The 23,721-nt window shown below is 33.7% G+C and overlaps 1 protein-coding gene across 13 annotated transcripts in view; it reads right to left on the bottom strand.

The window, feature by feature from the left end:
• Positions 1-23,721, bottom strand: part of Picalm (phosphatidylinositol binding clathrin assembly protein) — a 114,400-nt gene that overhangs the window by 15,486 nt on the left and 75,193 nt on the right. For 3 of the 13 annotated variants that reach the window (XM_020166762.2, XM_020166765.2, XM_020166776.2), the window contains exons 9-19: positions 22,303-22,388; positions 19,925-20,048; positions 19,535-19,671; positions 18,941-19,044; positions 13,256-13,405; positions 6,534-6,641; positions 4,618-4,749; positions 4,495-4,525; positions 4,228-4,327; positions 2,025-2,048; positions 181-240 (exon numbers count right to left, since the gene is read on the bottom strand). In XM_020166762.2, the coding sequence (XP_020022351.1) occupies positions 181-240; positions 2,025-2,048; positions 4,228-4,327; positions 4,495-4,525; positions 4,618-4,749; positions 6,534-6,641; positions 13,256-13,405; positions 18,941-19,044; positions 19,535-19,671; positions 19,925-20,048; positions 22,303-22,388 (1,056 nt within the window). The remainder of the gene's footprint in view (positions 1-180; positions 241-2,024; positions 2,049-4,227; positions 4,328-4,494; positions 4,526-4,617; positions 4,750-6,533; positions 6,642-13,255; positions 13,406-18,940; positions 19,045-19,534; positions 19,672-19,924; positions 20,049-22,302; positions 22,389-23,721) is intronic. The other 10 variants (XM_074081657.1, XM_074081658.1, XM_074081662.1 and 7 more) reach the window with 10 other exon arrangements.

The raw sequence follows: 23,721 nt of genomic DNA, 5'->3' as shown, positions 1-23,721 counted from the left end.
CCTCTATTTTATAACAATTATTCTTGAAATACTTTGAAAACAATGCTAGGATACCACTGTGTTAAGTACTAGGCCTAGTTGTGCAGGGCACTAAATTCTTTTTCCAGTTAAGTCTGAAATAAAAGCATGCTAAATATGAGTCAATCTGTTTTCCAAAAATTGTACTGGAAATGTACTTACGATTCCATATCCTATCATGCCTGTTGGTGTAGTAGCAGGATAGGCCATTACAGGGGGTGCCTAATATTATGAAAAGAAAAATAAACAAGGAAGTGTAACTAATGTATGTCAAGTGAGTTCTAAGAATTAACAGCTATCGTTCCATTAAAGAAAAAAATTGTTAAGACAGCTGTGATTGACATTTTTGATTATTGATAACTGTGTTAATACTTAATGCTCAATGAAAAGGTGTCTGAAAATTAGCAGAAAAGCAAAATTGTTAAAAAAGAAAATGTACCACTTAAACTTAGATACAGCAGTGTTCTAAGATTTCAACATACTTTTTATAGCTTTAAAAATCCTTGATATAGTATTTGCCTAGTATGTGTGAAGACTTTGGATTTGATCCCCAGCAACCCCAACTCAATACTTTGGATATTTAAAAAATATTCGAAGTTCTAAATTTTAAAGTCTGTTACTATATAAAAAATGTTCACCAAGGCTGGAAGCAGTGATTCACACCTGCAGTCCTAGCTACTTGAAAGGCAGAGGTTGGGAAGATCATGGTTCTAACACAATTCCCCTAAGGGGAGGAGGGAAGTTAGCAAGACCCCACTTGATTCAATAAGCCAGGTGTGGTGTATGCCTGTGGGCCCAGCTACACAGGAGGCTACAGGCAGGAGGATCACAGTCTAAGGCCAGCCTGGGCAAACAGGCAAGACCTTACTTGAAAAATAAGAAAAGCAAAAAGGGGCTGGGGGGCATGATTCAAGCGGCAGAGTGCCTGCCTAACAAGTGTGAGACCCTGAGTTCAAACCTCAGTATCACCAAAAAAAAAAAAAAAAAAAAAAAAAGTTAACCAAGAAAAAGTTATTAGCATTGGAAGAGAAAAAAAAAAAAACCCTAAAAATTTCAAATAAATTAATAACTTGACCTTCAAAAAAAAAAATGAACTCCTAAAGACCTTATTCACTGTTATGAAAGAACCCCCCCACCGCCGCCAAATTCTAAGTCACTACTGAGTATGGCTATTTCTATGAACCAAAGTTCTCTAATAAAAAGTCAATATGTTAGCTTTCTATTTTATTCCAAACTTAAGAGGAACAATAAAGTTTTAAGTTAGTTTATATTTTGATGGTTAAAAGAACTATCTACCACTAAGATATGTAAGTTCCCCTTCTCATACTACTTTAATGATACAAATGGGAACAGAATTATTTTAGATATAGTGGCTGTCTTAACAACATTCCCTGTGTGTTTCTCATAATAAAGACTAAAACTCAATACAGGAGAAAGACCAATAACATTGCTGAAACATTAAAAAACTGAAATTATATGGCAATTTGAACATATGCATGGAGAAATTAAATGAAGCAAAAATGAAAAGAAGTAACAGTAAAGTAGATAGTTAAAAGTTTAGTATTTGGGTGAGCATGTAGGGCTTATTGGTCTCTCCCTACTTAAAAACCAAGATCTACAAGAGCAGTAAGACAAACTGCCAAGTATAGCAGAAGCCTATAAGATTACATGCAGTTATTATTTTAAACATTACCACAATCAACATTTCCCTTCATTCAGAAGTCATTAAGTGCATAGTGGCAGCACAGATACACACACAGACACCCAGCCATCTGGCAGCAAATGGCGGAATATTAAGCAAGAAAAAAAATTGTATTTCCCATGCCACCATCAGAATCAATTCTGCAACACACCCATGAAATCAGTAGATGCTAGGAAGAATTTCTGGCACATTGAAAATCTGAATGTGAAAACAAGTAATAGCTGGAAGGTTATGAGATTCTGCTGCAGCAGTGGTTAATAGCATGCCAATTTATTGCAAAAAAGGCTAGTTTTTGGTCACTTACGTATTGTGGAAAATGCATGCCATTCTGTTTTTCCCAGGGAGAACAATTACATAATGCAATAACACTGGATTAGAACAAATACTTACACAACAAAATACACAGAGAGCATTTTAGTTCACATGTATATTCACTAACTACCTAAAATTCCTTGGATTTCCAATATCTAATGAAAGAACATCTATACCAAAACAATATCAAGGTTGACAAGGGAAAATGAGTCTTTTGCTTCATCCCTTTATATGTATATAACAGTTCAGTGATTACAAATGTCATTAAAACATAAAATCTACCAGTAGAGTCAATAGTGCAAAATTCAATGTATCCCATAAAGAGGGTTGCATTAGATGTGTCTGCCATAGTAAAAAAAATTTTAAAAAGCACTAATGAAAAGAATTTGTAATATAACATACATTTTAATAAAATTCCAATGGATTTGTTTTAAATAAAAAAATTTTAGACCTTGACAGTGTTTAAGGATTAATAAAAAGGTTAGAAATGTAAACAAATGTCATAAGCAGCAGTTTATCTTAAGTAGTAAATCATGTTAGCCATTAAATATAAACTCTATAACATGTACAAATATTCAAACAAGATCTCCTTAAAAGAGGATATACACTCCCATATACAACACAATACCATAAATATTAGTGACTTATCATAAGCTTAGATACAAACTGTACATGGTTAGATGCCTGTAACATTTTAGTGGTCAATCCTAAGCCTACTGCTATCTAAAAACGTGCAATATTTCATATATATATATTTATCAGTTTAATATAAAGTAAGTAAATAGTCACTGTATTTTAATATAAGCCTTAGTATTTCTATCATTACACATACATTATTCATGTACAATTCACATCTGCTACCCCCTTACTGGTAAAGTATGAGGTAGTGGTAAAAACACTGGATTCAGAATCAGAAGGAATGAGTTCAATTTACATCTGCTTCCAACTGCTTCACACTTGGAAAAGAGAATCACATAGCTTTATATTTAAAACTGGAATAACTGTTCAAGTTCTCCCAAGAGAATACCACTTACAGGTTTAAGATAGAGCATGTATATATATGCATGTGGGTGTGCACACAAAAACCTAAACTATTTATGTGTAAAGTTTTATTATTAGTGATGGTGGTGACAAATATCTATGAAAAACTGACACCTTAAAAATGTGGTTAAGTTTCAGTATTATTTTCTTTTTATCAAGTCTGAAGCTAATAAAACTCTCTAATGTCACACAAAATTTTATCAGCATGCTATTTTTAGCCCAGCCCTTATATTTTTAATATATAAGTAACTCAAGGTAAATAGGGCAATGTCCTAGAATGGATTCCCCTTTTAATGGTTCAGTATTCACTAACTCAATGTTTGGGGTGACTAAAATATTTAACTGCCACAAGTGATGAGAATCAATTCTCATAAATCATGATATTATTAACAAAAGCCAAACAAATATAGTTTCTTTACGAATGGTGAGATCTGAAGAAAGTTCAATTTTGTATTATAAACAAGTATGCAATAGTTTTGAGATCAGCAACACAGAGTACTGACTAAAAGCATATGCTCTGCTGGGCCCTGGTGGCTCACACCTGTAATCCTAACTACTCAGGAGGCAGAGATCAGGAGGATTGTGATTCGAAGACAGCCCAGGCAAATAGTTCTGAGACCCTATCTTGAAAAACCCTTCACGAAAATAGGGCTGGTGGAATGGCTCAAGGTGAATGAAGGCCCTAAGTTTAAGCCACGGTACCGCAAAAAACAAAAACAAACAAACAAACAAAAATCCAGCATAAGCTCTGCAGCAACCTGGCTGCCTAAGTTCTAAAAATGCACCTAGTCACTTAAGAATTCTGTGAGTCTGGGCATACTGATTAACAACTGTGTCTCTATTCCTTCACCTATAAAATGCGAAACTAACAGCTCCTGCCACACAGAGTTCATTCATATAAGGATTATACAAAATAAAACCATATGCTTATTTATTAAAATTATGTCCAGCAAAGTAACACTTAAATACATGTTAAGTACTGAAATACACAGAAAAATATAGTTAACCAGTTTCAAAAGAAATACTACTTATACTGCTAAAACTCAGTAACAATTTACTTTTTCTATTCATGTGTATCACTTTATAAACATTTTCATGTTATACATTTAATTAAATATTCATATGTTAGTATATCAGGAACTTTCCCAACTCACCATTGTTGCAGCATTCCAAGCGGTTGTTGGTGCAACCTTTGGTTGCCAGTTAGATCCTCCTGTTAACTTCTTTTCACCTGGCTGACTCCAATTCACATCACTTTAAATAAATAAACATGAGAATTTTTTAAAAAATAATTATTAAGGTTTCTGTACTATACATTTAGATTCAACAGAGCATTTGAGGTTCAGACTTGACATTTCTACACATACTTTTGTGTTGAGAGCTAAATCAAGCTGGAGAAAGAATACAAATAAAACACTTACTTCTTAGTGGTTCCATTTCCAATGCCAAGATCTAGGAAAGGAAAAAAACCATTTTTTTAAAACTAGACTCATTTTAACAAAATGACTTACTTTAAAGATGATTAAAGAAACCAGACTACTTACTGCCCACGAGATTGGCTAAAGATGAATCCAAGTCATCAGATACTAATTTGTTAGGTGGAAGTTTGGCAACAGGAAGACTCTGGTTCTGAGAGGCCACTGTTGGTTTGAGAAGTCCACCTAGTTCATCAAAGCCTTAAAGTTACAAACAGACGAAATAGGATTTGTAAGGAACTTTATGGTGCTACTGCTTTCTAAAGGGGGTCTTTTCCTTTCTTGTTTGTTCACTGGAAAAGTTCTCCCAAAAAGGGGGGAAGGGCGGGAATTAGTAAATACCCTCAAAAGGAAAAAAAGCAGAAATTTAGCACTTCAAAGCAAACTGAGAAAGCTTCACTTGCTCTGACAGAAATCATTATCTTCTCTCATAAGGAGATTATACTAAGGTTCAATAAAGGAGATTAATAAAACAGTAGCTCTACAAAAGGGAAGGAAATGGAATGTAATTCTCCTATCATCCGGCAAAGTTTTACAAACAGTTGTATCGAAAGCAGTGTAATTAGAAAATATGTTTTTACAACTTTGAAAAGGTTCCTTTTATTTTGAGAAATAAAAGATTGTTTTTATACTCTTCAAAATGGAGATATAACAACTAACCTAAATTATACTAAGAAATAACTAAACTACTCGAACTCCAAAAAGTCACCTAGTAAACCAGGATACCTCTTGAAAATGAAAGTAATAACTCTTTTTCCACTAAAGGGTAGAAGGCAAAAACAAATCCAACAAAACTTAGCACACTAAGGGACTCAACAGAATGATCTAGAAATGCTACAGAGTTTAAAAGAAGAAAGTAGGATGAGCACAGTGGCTCGCTCCTGTAATCCTAGCTACTCAGGAAGCAGAGATTGGGAGGAATGTGTTTTGAGGCCAGCCCAAACAAAAAGTTCATGAAACCCCATCTCAATCATGGCTGAGTGTGGTGGCATGCTCCTATGCAGGGAAGCACAAACAGGAGGATCACTGTTCAGGTCAGCCTAGTCATAAGGTGAGACCCTATCTCAAAAATAATCAAAACAAAAAGGGCTGACAGAGTGGCTCAAGTAGTAGAGGGCCTGCCTAGCAAGTTCAAGGCTGAGTTCAAACCCGTGGTATAGCGCGCGCGCGCACACACACACACACACACAGTCACTAAGAATGATAGTCTACAAAATTATTCTCTATTTCCTTACCAAGATAAATTCAAAAGAAAAAAGTCAAATGCACCCAAAAATATATAAAGTGTATTAAAAATAAATTCTTAGTCCATATATATAAGCTTGTTTCTTTCATGGATGATAGCTAATTACATGCAATATAAATAAGAATACCTTAATATGTTCCAAACTTTAATTATTAACCAAAATTAATGGCCATTTCATTATAATAATAGAATCAGAACATCATAGTTTTATAGGAACTTTAGAACCTTCAAATTAACAATGGAAGCACAAGTTCAAACCTCACTCTACAGATTCATACAATTCTTTTAAGACAATTAACAAGCACACTAAAGTAACGATTACCCTTAGAACAATAAAAAGCTCCTATACCCACAGATGTTGTATTTAATATATTAGTTACTTATTTATAGTAACTATCAAACCAGTCGCGATACCACAGGTTATATTTTCAACATAAAAACAGGCAATTTTATACATTATAATGTAATATGGTTATCACTTATTTCAGTAGAGTAAAAATTATAAAGTACAACATCCTATATAGTCACTAACAACTTCGAATTCTAAGGAGAAACCGCTTTTCCTTATATACTCTGCTGTGGAACAAACAAAATCTTCAATAGTTCCTGGAAGTCTCATCTAGTAGTTTGGGGAAAGAGGGCCAATTTAATGTACCCATAGATGCTAAAAGCAGCACTGTCTGTCTTTACACCAAATCTATATTAGAATATTACAGAACTTAAAAAACAATTTTCTTACCGCCAGAATCCACAATAATGTTTGTAGATTTATTTCCAAACACAGATTCAAAGTCCACATTAAGGCCAGTTGAAGGATGTGGCTGTGTAACTGGAGAAGGAGTAAATCCTGAGAAAAATCAAAATGTAAAAAAACTCAATTCTTTAATAACCATATCTATATCTTTTTAAAAATGACAAAAGAATGGAAATGGCAATAAATTCCTTAAACAAAAGGCAAAGTTAACTCTTCAAGCAAAATGTTTTACACACCATATTTCTATGGTGATTATATCTTCCTAATAAAATCATTCATTAAGAAAACTAGTGAGAGCTGGAGGTATGGCTCAAGTGGTAGAGAGCCTGAGTTCAAACCCCAGTTCCACAAAAAACAAACAAACAAACAAAAAACCCAAAAACCTAATGAACCAATGAGCAACTGATATTGAACTATAGCTTGCTTCATTACAGAAATAAAACCTTTGTTTATCTTTTACCTTGAATTTGTGTGCTGGTAATCTTTTAAAAACTAAAGTCATCTAAAACGCCAGGATTTTGCAAAGTATGTACACAATGCAAGGAACCATTTGGGAATAAGTATTTGGTGGTACTTTTAAAAAATATGAACTATCTTAATATCCCCAAGACAAGACATTTTCACTCTACCTACCTACCTTCCATCTCACTTTTACCTTCCTTTTTCCCTTCTTTACCTCAACAGTTAATCAAAAGCTACATGGTTTAAGTTCATCTGCATTCTAAAAGTTGCAACCCACTAATCTTTATATAGACCTGTATGCAATTGCTTTTAAAACAGTAAAGAAAAAAGATACACATTTTCAACTACCCTCTGATTTCAATAGGGCTAACAAGTATATAATCCAACATGCTAATCAATCTAACTCTAGCCAGAAGCACCAGCCCATTAGCAGGACACCTTATTCTTTCTTGGTTGCATTATACTGGCAGTAGTAGTATTAGTCAAACAAACACTCAGCCAAATCTTAAGACTGGACCATAATGGAGCAACAAATGTAACATCTTTAAAATGTGAAGCTAAATTTTTCTGAAGTGAGCTTCTGAAATTCTAGAAGCTGAAAAAAGCACTAAAAACCATTTAAAGTACTAGGTATGCCACTATGATTTGAGCAACTCTGCGTCACTGAGTATATTCACCTTATAGAAGTTTGTGTTAAATGGCTCCTAAGGTCTCATTTCTAAAGTCTACCAAAGTCAGAATGTAAACAAAAACCACCTGATGTTAGAAGGCTACTATCTGTACCATTAGGGAGAAATTGAACTTTTGAGTTCTAAACATTGATTCTTTCTTCTCCCAGCTTTGTGCAGAAGGACTTTTCAACAGAAACCTCACTTTACACCATCAGCATATAAAAAAATACAATGATTTCATGTTGTATTAGACAGATTGGGTTTAAAGAAAATTGTAAAAAGTAGAACAAGATTTGGTGAAGGGTAAGAAGGTCCTTCAAAAACAGAGAACCAAAAAAAAAACAATGATTATTAGCAATAATCCATACAAGATGGTACATATCAATGATACTGACTTAAAAGTAGCATTTTGGATCATATAATGAATATTTTGTAAGGCATAAATTTTTTTTGAGAATCTACAAGTCTGAATTTGTTTCAACCCTTAAACTACCTTTAACTCAAAGACACTGGTCTTATCATGAGAACACAAAAACTTATCAAAATACCAAATCACCTCACCATTCATTGAAAGGATTTAAGAATTTTAGACTTATTGATCTAATAATATATAAAATATACAAGCATTAACTATACTATGAGCATACTGGTTCAGCTCATAACTCTGTATTAAGGTCAATGCATCTACTTAATAAAAAAATATATTTACTTATGTGCCCATTCTATTAACATATTGTTAATATGTTAAGTAAACATATTGTTCTTTGAAGGATTCTGGGAACAATTGAAATCCCTATGTGTCCTGCTACATTGTCCTAGCCTTCTACAATTTGATTAACAAAACTAAACCTATAGCTTTACTAATGTTAATTAACAGAGGGAGTCTCCAGAGGGATCAATTTGTGAAATTACAGTATTATTACCTAGAAGTACAAAAGGTTTTGTTGGGTCTGGGGACCTAAAGGGCAGATAAGCAAGTATCCCATCCCCCATGGAAAGCACTATGAGCCCTGCCCCCTGAGGAGGAGATACAGGGTCTCATAAATCTGCCACCAGGCTGGTAAACAGAATGCTCTCAAGGTTGTTTCCCCCCATAAGGGGCAAACAGACCAGCTCATCGAGAGCTGGTGTATAAATTCACCACCAATAAGAACCCATCTAACCCTTACCCTAACCAGAGTTAAAGCGTTCATAAAAAGCCCCAGCCTTCACCTGAGCAGGGAGTCACCAGTTTCCAGGCTCCCCTGCACTGCCCTAGCTGCAGCCTTTCCCTTCTCTCTAATAAATCCCACTTTGTGTACCAGCCTTGTCTCACGAGTCAATCAGCTGATGAGCCAGCTCTTTGGCCTGTGAAGGCAAGAACCCTAGACACCAGCCCACAACATTTCAGGTCTGCATGTTAACAGTTTGAGAGAATACAATGTAATCCAGAGCACACAGCTCAAGTTGAAAAAAGAAATCTGTTATGTAGACAGGGAAAAAATAAAAAGAAAGTTTTAAATAAACTGCAAGAGTTGATTAGCTACTGGGAAGCAAGCAGTGAGTTTCCAAGATAACAGTCTTTGAAAGTAATGAATAAACATAACACATACACCTTCAAGGTAAGCTTTTTATCAGTTCAATGAACACCATCAACTTAATGGCCTTCTTTTACCTTTTGAGGTACTTGTTAAGATCCCCAACTTTAATTTCTAAAGGTTACTTTAAAACAAAAACACAGAACTTGAGGCTGAGGCAGGAGGATTTTGAGTTCAAAGGCCAGACTAGGCTACATAGTGAAACTCTGTCTCAAAAACCAAACAAACCATGGGGCATGATGGTACATGCCTGTAACTGTTACCAGGGAGGGTAGCAGTTCCAGGCCAATGCTAGTAAAAACATAAGACCCAATCTGAAAAAAAACTAAAGCAAAAAAGGCAGAGGTGTGGCTCAAGTGGTAGAGCTGCAGGAGGCCCTAGGTTCAAATCCCAGTACTGCTAAAAACCCCAAAAGAACTATCACTATTGCAAAAGGGAAAATTTAGAGAGGAGGGAAAAAAGGAAATAGGCTCCTGCCTATATTATTTCATAAGGCCCAATGAAAACTGTCACTGATCAGCACCAGTCAACAGACTAGTATTTAGAAAACACCACCCTACAGGGCAAACCTCAAGAGGAAATAATAAATTAACTGAAAAGCACAAAATTGGCTAGCTTTGGAACATGAAGGCATTCTAAATATCTTTAGTAAAAATTGACTGGGCTCATTTTGGATTTTGGTGTTTCCACATAATAAATTAGATTTCATACATTTTTGTGAAAGTAACCATCATTTATTGAACTCCATTAAAGGCTGGCAGAGTAGCTCAAGTGGCAGAGTGCCTGCCTACCAAGAGTGAGGCCCTAAGTTCAAACCCTAGTACCATCAAAAATAAACAAATCGACCCATTAAACACTATGTAAGGGTTTTATAAACCAGACATTATTTAAACGTTATAACACCCTATTAGATGGCTGTTTTATTCCCATTTTACAGATGAGAAAATAAACAATTTACCTAAGGTCAAGGATTTGGTATGTGGCAGAACCAAGACTTGAACCTCCATTTATATGATTCAAAAATCTACCTGAGGTTTTCAGTTTATTTTAGGCATTTATGTTACATAAACTAATATGTAACAAATTTTTATTATACCCATAATTTTTATTAAAAATTATTCAAGTTCTATGAACTTCTTGAGCTTTCCATTCCTAATGCTAAGACCAAAAATGCAAATGACTCTTGATAATTTTAATATCTAAAATTAATGAGAAAATAATCAGTGTTCAAGATTTTGTCTGATGACTAAATATTAATTTAGATAAGAAGAATATTAGAAGTATGAAGTAGTCTATAAACACAATATGGCTTTTAATGATGGTAATTTTATGATAATTTTATATGCCAGGCATAGTGCTAGGTGTTAAACAGTCATATATGTAAGCTTTGTAATAATTATTCAAGATTACCAACTTTTATAGGCTCATAAAGGTTAAATATTTGCTTAATTTTTTTTATTACATGCTCTCATAAATTCCATTTTAAAATATATTCTTACCATGACCAAGAACCTCAATTCCTTAGTTGTGCTATATATATATATATATATATATATATATTTTTTTTTTTTTTTTTTTTTGACAGTACTGGGGTTTGAATCCAGGGCATCACACTCGCTAGGTGTAACACTAGCCATACCATCAGCCACAGTTGTGCTATACACACACTTGTAAAGCTTTAGTACACACTAAAAACTAGTGGTATACATACACACCCAAAAAAAATCAGCTGGAATTTGAAGCTTCCTTCAGTTTTACTGTACTGGCCAAGAAAATATTTGGAAAGACATAGATGAATATACAGAGAGCTTTAAATTTAAGCTAGCAATATTAAAATGTCATAAATGTTTCAGAAATTTTTTAACAAGTCCTGAGTATTGGACTAAAGTAAAACCATAACAAACCATAGGGTATGATTTGTGAAACAAAACATTCTGTCAGAAAACAGAATCTGACAAAAAAATGGTTGTTCAAAAGTAAATACATATATTTTTTCCTTAACTAGTTTATAAAACTTCATTTTAAGGGGAAAAAAATTCCACCTCTATAAAAAAAATTGATTAAAGAGACTACTGTTAACCTACCTCCCACCAAACCAGCTACGATAAAAGTCTCATAGCATGTAAGGGTAGCATTAGGATAAACTTGAGTGCCAAGAAAATTCTGACAAGGTACATATGACAGGAAAGGGGGGGGGGCTAGAAAGAGAGAAAAAGAAAAGGGAGGAAGAAAAAAAAGAAAGAGCATTAAGAGGAAAAACTGTTTAGAGTGGGACAGAAGGGCTGGTGGAGTGCTAAGTGGTAGAAGTGCCCCTTCCCAGTCAAGCCCCAGTATTGAAAGAAAAAAAAAGTAAGAAAAAAGTGGGATGGAGTAATTAAAAAATAATTAGTTAGAACAAATCAACAACAAAAAAAATAAGAGAGGAGTTCAAGCACTTGATATTCTTTAAATTATAACTTACTAAAAAAAGAACTTTAAGGCTTCAGTATTCTACTAAAAAGATTAAGAAAGGAAACTACTGTTTACATTAAATTAACACACAAACAAAAAAACCTCACTATCTTATTAGAAAAAGAACTATGATGAAGCAGTTGACTTTTCAGTCAATACTAACCTGTTGCTAATGCCTAGTTTGACAAATGAGGAAGTAGGCCTGGATAAGTTCATATACTCATACATGTGTCATAGTTAGGACTACATTGACTCTCCTTGATGACATCGGTTCTCTTACAGCTTCAATGAGGACTAGCTACCTAATACACTGAACATCATATTATTTCTGGCAGGGCTGGAGGGTATCTAGACACACAGCTACTGTGATTTTTCTGGGTTGTTCTTAATTCAATAGAACAGGGGCTGGCAATTTTGTATTGTATTACAGTGACAAAGAATTAACTTCAATTAATTACTGAACTATGAATATATGTGCATGTGTTTTAAAAAAACAGGATTCAAGCCTGGCGCTGGTGGTTCACACCTGTAATCCTAGCTATGTGGGAGGCTGAGATTTGGGGTTGGGGGAGGGTAAAGGAGGGGTTGCAATTCAAGCCACACAGAACAAATAGTTTGAGACTCCCATCTCCAAAATAACCAGAAAAAAATGGACTAGAGTTGTGGCTCAATCAGTAGAGTGCCTGCTTTGCAAGTGTGAGGCCCTGAGTTCAAACCCCAGTCCCCCAAAACAAACAAAACTAATCAGGATTCACAAACTTTTTTTTCAGCTTTAGTATACACTTAGAAACTTACTCTTCTCTATATAATTCTGGTATAAAAATTTTCCCTTTTATATTGTGATAACAGGATATTCAAATGAAGTTGCTTTTCTACTTTATTAGTTAAAATGGGACACATATTTCCTACCTTTTTTCATTCACGCAAACAAATGAGGTGAAACCCTTAAGAATGGTATGATTGGAGTGAATCTAGTTAAGATAAATTGTAAGCACATATATAAATATCACAATGTATCCCCCATACAAACTCTTATATGCTAATAAAAATAAAAAAAGAATGGAATGAAGAGTATGTATGAATTTTAGACAACAGAAAATTTTAGTATGCAAAACTTTAAAAAAAAAAAAACTCACTACTAAGAGTGATAACTACACCAAGCATGGAGGGAAAAATATAAGCACATATAATTATGTAAGTTTAAAAAATGTTACTTTTTAAATGACTCTCTAGACTAATATACAGGATGCTACATGCTAGAGATAGAGGATTACATTACACTAGAGAACAAAAAGCTAGAGAAGAAAACACTTAAGAGTTCAACATCAAAGGAAAAATTTTCTCTAAAAATTCGCATTAAATAAAATTAGGGATACTAGATGTTAATCTAAGAGCTTCACATTATTATTGTTGTTCACTTTATTTTAAAATTTGATGTTAAAATCCAAAGTAATTATTGCAGTGTCTTAAAAGTAATTAATGGATACCAAAAAAGAATATAGTCAGTATAAACATGAATTGGAAAAAAGGTTAAATGGTACTTTACCAACAAACATTTCATGAGTAGGTGTCCTAGTAGTAAAAGTGGATACATCTGAAGAAATGGGAAGGTGAACATCACCACTACTTTTTGTGAGGAAAGGATTTAAGCTTGGAATGGCATCATCAACAGCATCTATAGTAGCAGAGAAAGGATCTGTGCAGTCCCAGTGAATTACAGCAGAATGAAGAAAGGAAGTAAATAAATTAGTATTGTAATTAGTCAAAAGATGCAAAGTGAAAAGTAGTATATTATTGTTTATTAATTTTAAATGCAAATATATCTAACTACCAAGATGGAAGAACTGCATTTAACATATTTTAAAAGAAATCCTTAGGGGGCAAAAGACATGTATGTGTCTATTAACAACAGTAGCACATAAGAACAGATTTGCTCTCTAACATTAGAAAGCCAATACTTAGTTTAAAAAGAGAAAAGTAACCAAGACATTTCTATAAGAGTCACTCACCTTTGTATCCATCTCTTCTCTGCCCTATGGGGGAGTGTTTACTCAAATAATGGATATAAACTTGTATTGTGTAAGTAAATTTTCAAAAAGGAGAGGGGTAACTTCAAATGAGGAGTAAGGCTATTTCTAGTATGTACAGATAGATATCTGCACAAAAGATAGGAAACAAAAAATAAAGATGGAGAGATTTATGGATGGGGAAAGGGATTTTTGACATATAAAAACAGAGAAAGACTACTCACTTAGTAGACTGGGACCAGGGCTCTGAAGTTCTGGCTAAAAGCTTTAATGTGTAAGTGACTTTCTAAAGGATTAACAGAAACTCCCTATATAATACTAACATTTTTTTTTTGACAAATCCTACATCTAGTTATTCTACTAACAGATATTTGCTGTATCTATACCTCATTCAAGGCAATCATTCTAATGCTAAAAACCATTTCTTAAGATTTAAAGAGTTAACTAAATGAGGAAAAGAAGTAGCAAAAATACAGCATTTTTCCTTCTTTGTAACAATTAAATATGACATGACAGACAGGTGTAGTGGTACACATCTGTAATCTCAGCACCTGGGAGTTGAGGCAAGAAGACTGCAACCTTTGAGACCAGTCTCAACAAGTTTCAGTCCAGCCTGGGCTACTTAGCAAGACACCGTGTCAACAAACAAACAAGACCCCAAGGAGATAGTTTTATACTTCCAACAACCAGCCTCTTCTTGTCCATTCTTATCTAGTTCTTGACCTTCAGTGAACTACACTGTGGAATCTTCAATACGAGGCACAATGTTGAACTTTGAAGATGGTTAATTAAACAACAACACAGCAGCAATGACCTAAGGACTACCTCATTCACTATGCCATGGACACACTTCCCAAGTCAGTAAGCTCAAGGCAGGTGCTCCATCACCCCAAACACAACTGCTGGAAAATGGAAAATATCAAGGAAATACTGAGATCATGGGTTTAAATTAAGCATAATAAAACTTCATATGACAACTTTTCTAGGAATTAAGCATTCTTATGGAACATCAATTCACACTCAAAAATAAAGTCCTACAAACTGATCAAAATATGCTAATTACATTATTCAAACTAAAAGGATGTTTTAAAATCTTTTTCCTTTTATCTCCTTTCCCCAAAGTGGAAAAATGGGGGAGGGGGATCAGCAAAAATAATCTAGAAATAAATGGTAGCAAACCATAACAAGGAAGATGATTTTCTTTTTTTTTTTGTACTAAAATGAAAATGTAATGCTATGGACTCTAGCTTCTTGGGTAAGAGCTGACCACCTAAGTTGAAAGTATTCTTTTAAAATACTTGATAGTGGCATGGAGTTTTTTAAAGTACATTATACTTTGTTGACCATGTAACTCAAAACACCTCTCGAGTCTTTCTTGCCAAAACAACAACAACAAAAAGGCCAAGATGAGTCATTAAAAAAGGACATACACTTCTACAGCAGATCCCTTAATTTATGAAAAAAGACATATTTAGCCACTGCTGCTCTACTGACAAGCACCTAATTGCAGTCAATTCCTATTATGTGACACATCCTAGAGAAGAATACACAACATGCACAAATGCATTTATATTTAGATTAATTAGATAATAAGGAAAACCAAACCAGTTCCTAATCTATTTGACAAAACACTATTGCTAATCTAGACAATGGAATTAATCCATTAGACCTTTTACCATAATAAACAAATTTATTAAAATGATTTTTTTTTACTTAATGATAATAATGTTCTAGCTATTCCAATGTAAACTTTACTCCTAAACTGTTAAAAAATAATTTTGTCCATTATTTTATCATTATTCATATGAAAGTTTAAGTTTATGCCATCCAAGAGTTGTGGGAAAAAAAATTCAAAGTAGTTAAAACAAGAACTAAAATAACACCATAATAACTGAATTTTTTCATGAAGTATTATGTGTCTCATGCCTGATAAAAGAAAGTTAAACTTCAGAAAGTTTTATAGCTAAATTTTGAAATCTTGCAAAATCTTAATAGTGCAGCTATTATCTATTTTTTAAGGGTGGTAAAAACCTAAGTCTTCTCAGATACTAGTATTCAACATTAAGTGCTTACTCCAGGCCATTTCTTGAAAAAAAAAAAAAAAAAAATCAAACGCTCATTAATAATTCACTGGGGAATAAGGGAGCTTGTGTTTTCTGTTTCTCCTACCCCTGCCGCCCTTCCTTCATTTTCATTTTTAGGTGGAATCTTAAACGTCTTTCACATAAATACTTAAAACCTTCCTTCCCCTTAACTCTACCTCATTGCAACCTCTCTTTGACAAGGAATATACTTCATCTCTTTGGTACTTATGATAAGACCCAAATTAAATAATGGGTCTGTTATTAGCATTCAGTTTAGCTGATGATCACAAAAGAAGCATAGAACAAAACTGAGGGTTATAAAAAAAAATCATACTTTTGTTTTGCCACATGCTACAAAAGCAGCATGATATAAGTGTTTTATATTTAAAGTGTTCAGGTAACTGTTTGTCTTCAAAATATTTTTAAGAATTTGCTGTTATGGTAGGCTCAGTTGTACAGCACTTGACTAGCATGTGCAAATCCCTGAGCTTGATTACTACCACTGCAAAAAAAGAATGTATTAGTATGGCAAAAGCTTTTCTATAGATTTCTTTATCTTAAGTTTAATTCAATTTTAAAAATAAGAATTTTTTTCTCAACATAATAGATATGAATAAGTGGATTAGAAGTATTGAGAGTTGGCTTTTAATACTCTTCAGTTATCTAATCATGAAGAAATTGAAGCCCTTAAATTATCACCAACTCAGTCTGCCCAATATCTTTATGTAAGAGCCAAGACAGATTTAATTCTGCTTAAACTGAAAAGTTCATAGTGAAGATCACATTCATTTTCTCACATGTAATAATAACTTTCTGGAAAAATAGTGCAATTTCTAAGGCCTGTGTTCCAACTGTATTGTATGTGATGTGTATTTTGAATGGTCTCACTGCTCATGTATAGCAAGCTGAATGTTAAAATATAAGGGAAAGAAATAGCAAACAAAGCAAAATAAGCTAAGACAGAAAAATAAGACATGGTTAAATACATCATAGCTAGGGGCCAGTGGCTCACACCTATAATCCTAGCTACTTAGAAGGCAGAGATTAGGATAATCACAGTTCGAAGCTAGCTGGGGCAAATAATTCTTAAGACCCTATCTCAAAAATAACCAACACAAAAAAGGGCTGGTGGAATGGCTCAACTGGTAGAACACTTGCCTAGCAAGCGTGGGGCCCCGAGTTCAAACCCCAGTACTGACCCTACAAAATATTTAAATATATTATATATATAAATAACATTACATTTACATATAGACTGTTATGAAACAACGTCTTCTAATAGTACACAGAACAATTATTATATACTGTAATTACTTAAGACAAATTTCTACATGTCTATCTGCTTTCATAAAACCACTCCAAGTGAAACCTTTAATTTCTCAATTAGAATTTTACATGATAGTCTCAAACAATTAAGGATTTTGCAGTTCCATTTCACTGAAATGTTAAATATATTAACTTTATTAAGCCTTCTGCAAAAAATTTAACCTATTTAGAACATTTTAGCCTCAATTTATTAAAAATAAAGAAGCTAAAACTTAAAATGGTCTTGTTAATTCTACTAACACTATCTAAAGCATTAAGAAGTAGAGAATAAGAGTATAAATTTAGCAGGTTGGAGAATCTTAAAATCAGGACTTAATACACTGTTAAATTCCTTTCTTAGCCTTAATTTGCTACCTACATTCGTTCTGAATTCTAAAATACTTAGTGAATTTAAGCTATCTTATCATTTTTAGAAATTACTCCACACTCTTGAGATTTTGCTAAATTAAACTAGGTTTCATGGTGAACTAGTTTTTCTAACCAAATTAAAGCTCATAAAACCAGCCTAAAATCTAGTGTTTTAGTGTTGCATTATTTCTGGTTCCCTACCTCAAAATAAGACAGAAATATTATGTCCAGAAGAAGAGAAAATGTCTACTTATTCAACAAAGTACCTATTATATGAACTTACTTATCAAGAAGTGTGGCTAGGATTGAAGACAGCAATAAGCAAATTACTAAAGAATTATTGAAGATTTCACAGAGCTTACACTCTAGTATACAAAACAATGCATTAGGAAATAAGCATTAAAAATAAAAATATTCTTAATTCAAATCACTGAAGAGGAAAAAATTTAGCTCATATACTGTAAACACTTTCTAGAATAATTTATCCTTACTTTGAGAGGTAAGCCTATCAATTCGGATGTTATATGCGAGTGAATACAAATTTTAAGGTATTCAAAAATACCTTTTCTGTGGTATCATTCTTTCTCAGAATGTCTCTTCCCTTCCCAGTCATATTTTGATGACTGTTTTCTAAAACAATATGTACATACAAACAGAAGTTCTGAAACCAACCAAGGAGATGATTTGGAAACTAGATGTCTAAGCAAAACTGTGACAAAAACAAAAACAAAAAAAAACTGTAAAAATTGACATGGATTAGCGCTTAGTTTGAAAGATGCAAGACCAAGGTTATAAACATTACAAGGTCACCTTACAATTAAAGAATTACTCAAGAGCAGCAAACACTCCTATCAGTCACTACTAGGGGAAATTCTTCGAATACCAAAGTCCAACAGGTCTGAATTAAATCAACATTTAAGTTATAAACAGTACAGAGTTAACATAAGATAGCTGGGCCACAACATTACTTCACTGCCTGGGAACCCCATCTGAGTTTTATTAATCTTATCATATACTTACCCAAAGGTGAGTGCTCACCCCCACAGGGAGATTTATTTATTTATTTATTTATTTATTTATTTTGGGAGACCAGAAGAAAACAGTTACTATACATTTTTGATTATGGAACTGAAATTCACTTTAAAGAATGATTTCATATTAGGAAAAATGGTCTTTCCTCTTATATTTATATTTAATGTCATCTTTGAACCTCACTTCATAATTTAACTAAACACAAATTCTCAAAATGGATTTATAATAAATGGAAACATCCTCAAGGGATAAAATTAGTTTAGTGTCATTTTAAAATTTCTTAAGTTCTCATGTGTCAAAAACTACACAAATAAGTGTAAAAACAACCAAAAGACAAAAGCAAAAAGCCAAACCCAACCTACATAATGGAAAGATGCCTATACAACATCTAATATAGAATTCATTAATGCTTACCTCCCCAAGTACTTGCTACCTGAGAAGCAGTTGACATAGGATGTACAGATGGATGAAAAGTTGGCTGTTGCAAATCAAGCAGATCATTTGGCAGCTTTGATGTGCTACAAAAATATTTTGGAAAGATGTTTTATTTCCTAGAGAAGTTTCGCTACATTTGCTATCCCCACACAGACATTAAACAAAACAAAATTAAGAAGTGGGGAGAAAATGGCATTTGCATACCCCTCATACAATAGCGTATTTCTGTAGGCCTGGAAAAATATTCCAACACCATATCTTAAGTTTATACAAAGTCAGTTAACAAACCTTTTCTGGAAAGTCTGAATGACTTGCTCCAGGAAAATACTGATTTCCTTATACTATATTTCAATTAGTATAAATTAGTAACTTAGTAATCTTCTACTTCCTAAATATGCAAAATATCAATTCTTATCACTTTATATTTAGATTTTATGCCAATTACTCCATTTATCAGCACTTTTGTAAGCATTTATGATTACAAAATCACAAATCTAAAAATATCTGTAAAATTTCTTCTATTAGCAGTCCTGTACCCAAATATCCAAAGGTAACCTTAGTATTTCTCTATACCTGTTAGAAGAACTAGGGGTAGAAAATATGTCAATGGCTGGTGTAGTCATTAACCCCCCTGTTGAGGTGGACACAGGAGAGGCTGCAGTTGTTAAAGAGGTATGAGGTTTCTTTGCAAGTTCTTTTAGGCGCTGTTCCTGTTGAGAAACATATAAAGAAACCAAAGAAGAGATCTGTTTGTTTAGCCACTGAAGAAAAGCATTTTCTAATTGTTTTATAGCTGAAAGGTATTCCTTTATTCTTTTCACCTGTCATTCTATGTCAGGATGAAAAACTAGACTGAATTTCAGTCTATCTAGTAGCTATATATTAAAAACTTAACTCTGTTAGAGGCCCCATTTACTTTATGTTCACCTGGACTTATCTTCCAAAGAGAATGTGCACACTCACCTTTAAAGCTTTTAAACGAGCCTGTTCTTCCTCTAACGCTGCCTGCTTTTCCCTTTCATCCACTTTGGTCAGAGACAGACCAGTGCTTGCCAGGGAAGAGACTGCATTGGAAAGTGTTGTGGCCCTAGGATAAATTGGACAAAGGTAATATCATCTTGTGCCAAAAACTATATATTCAAACCATGAAATGATCCTGCAATCAGGATCATTGATAGGCTGTAATTACAAACTTAACTTTTGGACCCAAAATGAGTATACTTCAAATGAAATATTCTAACCAGTGATCTAGATAACTAGAACAATTAACAATTGGGACACTGTTGACTGACACACACAATAAATAACTTAGTGTTAGATTTTGGAAAGGGTTCACAAGAGTGGGGTACACTGTTTCTTCCAAGCCTCAAGAGAGGGAACCAATGCAGTTAGGAAAGAGCTTTTGTATGCCCAGGAAAAGTCCTGATGGAAAAAAGTATTCAGTTTCTCACAGGGAAAGATCCTCTGCTAATTTATAACCTGGGTTTTGGCAGTGCTTCTGGAAGAATACCAAAGCATAAACAACAGCACTAAGTAATGTATGTTTAGGTGTGTTTCCCTATAACAATACTCCAAGATGTCATCCCCAGAGGAACTTCAGTCTCCTTGACAAGAAAGATAAATTTTGATCCAGTCTTTAGTCCATCTGGCACCTCCTTTCTTGTGCTGCCCTCCCAAGAATCTATAATTTTCTTGTCAGACATATTATGCATGCATCATTTATCATCATCTATCAAACACTAATCCATACCACACCATAAACCCCAACATTACATTCTAGGATAAATAAAAAAATATGATAAAGAACTCTAACAAAAAAAAGAGCTATCTTGACTTTGACTTTCCTTTTACCATAAGCTAAACATTATTAATTTCTACTCTAAACAAAGTAGCCAAAACTACCTAATTTTTACGTGAAATCAGTATTATGAATGAGTCAATAAAAAGATACAACTCAGAAGACAAGAGTTATATATTCATGACAGACATGTAAGAAGCCCAACAAATTTTGTGATAAATATTTGAGGTAAATTATTACACCAAAACTATGGGGCTTTATTTTTCATTACTTTTACAACTAACTGGGCCATAACATTTTGGCTATTATAATACTTTTAAAAACCTACTAGAACATTCAAAATACAAATCTGGAACTAAAAATAAGTATTAAAATTCATTAATGGCTTTTTTCCTTTAAAGGGTATTTAATTTTCCCTCTTTCATAACAGGGTCTTGCTGTGTAGTCAGGTTAGCTTCAAATCCATGTTTCCCTACTACCACAGCCTCCTGAGTGCTAGGATTACAGGTGGGCACCATCAATGTCCAGTATTTATAGTCAAGTAATTACTAAACCCAACCCAAAAATCGTGTTCAAAGATCAATATGAGATGATTTATGTTATTTTTAATTTGCTAGGTTAACTGAGAAATTAGCTCAATAGTTTTTGGGGTTTTTTTGTTTATTTTTTGGCAGTACTGGGGTTTGAATTCAGGACCTCACACTTGCTAGGCACACACTCTATCACTTGATCCACTCTGCCAGTCCAGTACTCAGATTTGAATAGTGTGGGCTTCTTGCTTGCTAGGCAAAGGCTCCACAGCTTGAGCCACATCTTCAGCCCTTGTTGTTCTGGATTTCTAGTTAACTTGCCCAGGTTGGTCTGTATTGTGATGGTCCTATTTGAAGCTTGCTGCCATCGTAGGGATGACAGATGTGCACACCACCCCCAACTATTGTTGAGATGGGATTTTGCAAACTTTTTGTCCAGGGGCTGGCCTCAAACTGTGATCCTCCTGATCTCAGTCTCCCAAGAAGTTAGGATTACAGATGTGGGTCACTGGCAGCTGGCTAGCTCAATTCTTTAACTGATTAAAGTAGGACACATCAACAGTCAATCCCATGAACTGGCATTAGAAAAAGATGATGAAATTTGATGTCAGACATCCTAGGTTTGAGTACAACCAAACCTAGATACGTATTTCATAGAGCTAATATAAAGATTGAGCAAATTAATACCAAAAATGTAATTATAAAGTATCATACAAACTAATGCATTATCATCTTTATGAGAAATTTTGACATTATGAACACAATTCTGAACCAAGGCATCATTGTTATCACTTTAACAGATGCTGACATTTATTAAAGGTCAATAACTATTCTAAAAATTTACTTGTATTAACCCATTTAATCCTGTTACCAATTCTATGAAGTTTACAGTATAATTAAATCCATCTTCAAACAAATCAAGGTAAAGAGAGACTAAACTACTTGAAATCTGAGCTGGACTCATCTAAAAAAAAAAATCACTCCTAATCTTTGCCTTACAAAGAATAAAGTACCTGCTTGCAGCTGTGGAATCTTTGATTTTCTTTCCTTCCAAGGAAGCTAAATGTTGTTCCAAAGCATCAAGAAGACTGCTGGGTGCCTAAAATTATACAAATATTAAGGATTTCATAATGATCAGGCCATTGATGAGTCAAATTATCATCTAACGAAAGCAACTATTTATATACATATATATATATATATATACACACACACACACACACACACACACACACACACACACACACACACAAGGTATGTTTCTCATAGGCGTTTTAGTTGCCTTATTATTTTTATCACAGAAAGAAGACCTAGTTGGAGGTCTTAAACTTATCAAAAATGCAAAACCCAAAACTATATAAATAGGAAACATTAAAAGACTTCTGCAAAAACTTAGATTTTTTTATATTTAATTTGAATTTTAAGTGAAAACTTACTACTAAAAACTACAACTACTATGACGCATGCAGCACGTACTGACTACTTGCTGACTAATTGTGCAAACATTACTTTTAAAAGTTAATGACAAGACTGACATCAGGAAATTAAAGTTAGAATGAAATGTACCTTTTCCACCCACTAGAATGGCAAAAACTAAATAGATTATAATATTAAATGTTGGTGAGGATATGGAACAAGTGGAACTCACACACATCACTAGCAGGAACGTTATCACTTTGGAAAAGTTTCAGGTCCCCCCGCCACCATACAGACAATAGTTAAGTACATATTATCTATCTTTAAGACTCAATGTTACTCCTATTTATCCAAAAGTGATGAAAATATAACTCCACAAGAAAAGACTTGTATTTTTTTTATGCAAGAATGTTTAGGGCTGGGAGCGTAGCTCAATGGGCAGAGTATCTACCTAGCAAGCAAAAGGGCCTGAGTTGGAATCTCAGTGCTACTTAAAAAAAAAATTTTTTAAATGTACTAAACAATGTTTAAGGACTGGTGGAGTGGCTTAAGTGGTAGAATGCCACTTCAAACTTCAGTACCAAAAAAAAAAAAAACAAAAAAAAACGCTTACTTACAATAGTCTAGAAATAAAAAAAAATCCAAATTCTATCATTTGATAGGGTCACATAATAGACTATCACTCAGCAATAAAGAACAATATACAATTCAACAACATGGACCAATCTCAAAACACGATAATGAACAAAAGCTGCAAGACACAACAGCAAATACCTGCATGATATTATGACACATATGCAAGTGTGTGTATATACCTGTTTACATATGTATACAAGTATAGGTTTTGTCTATGGTTCCTGCCTCATAACTTCCACCACCCTTGTAATTTCCCAAGTGACTAGATTAGTACTAGAGCACTTCAGAACTCAAGAAGTAGAGTCTCTCTCTGACCTTCTCTTACCCTTCTTTAACCTGTTCCTTTTTTTCCACAAGGAAGGCCATAGAAACTAGAATTT

The sequence above is a fragment of the Castor canadensis genome, chromosome 1 (assembly GCF_047511655.1).
Source record: "Castor canadensis chromosome 1, mCasCan1.hap1v2, whole genome shotgun sequence".
NCBI classification, from domain to species: Eukaryota; Metazoa; Chordata; class Mammalia; order Rodentia; family Castoridae; genus Castor; species Castor canadensis.
This window is presented reverse-complemented; position numbering and strand designations above follow the sequence as displayed.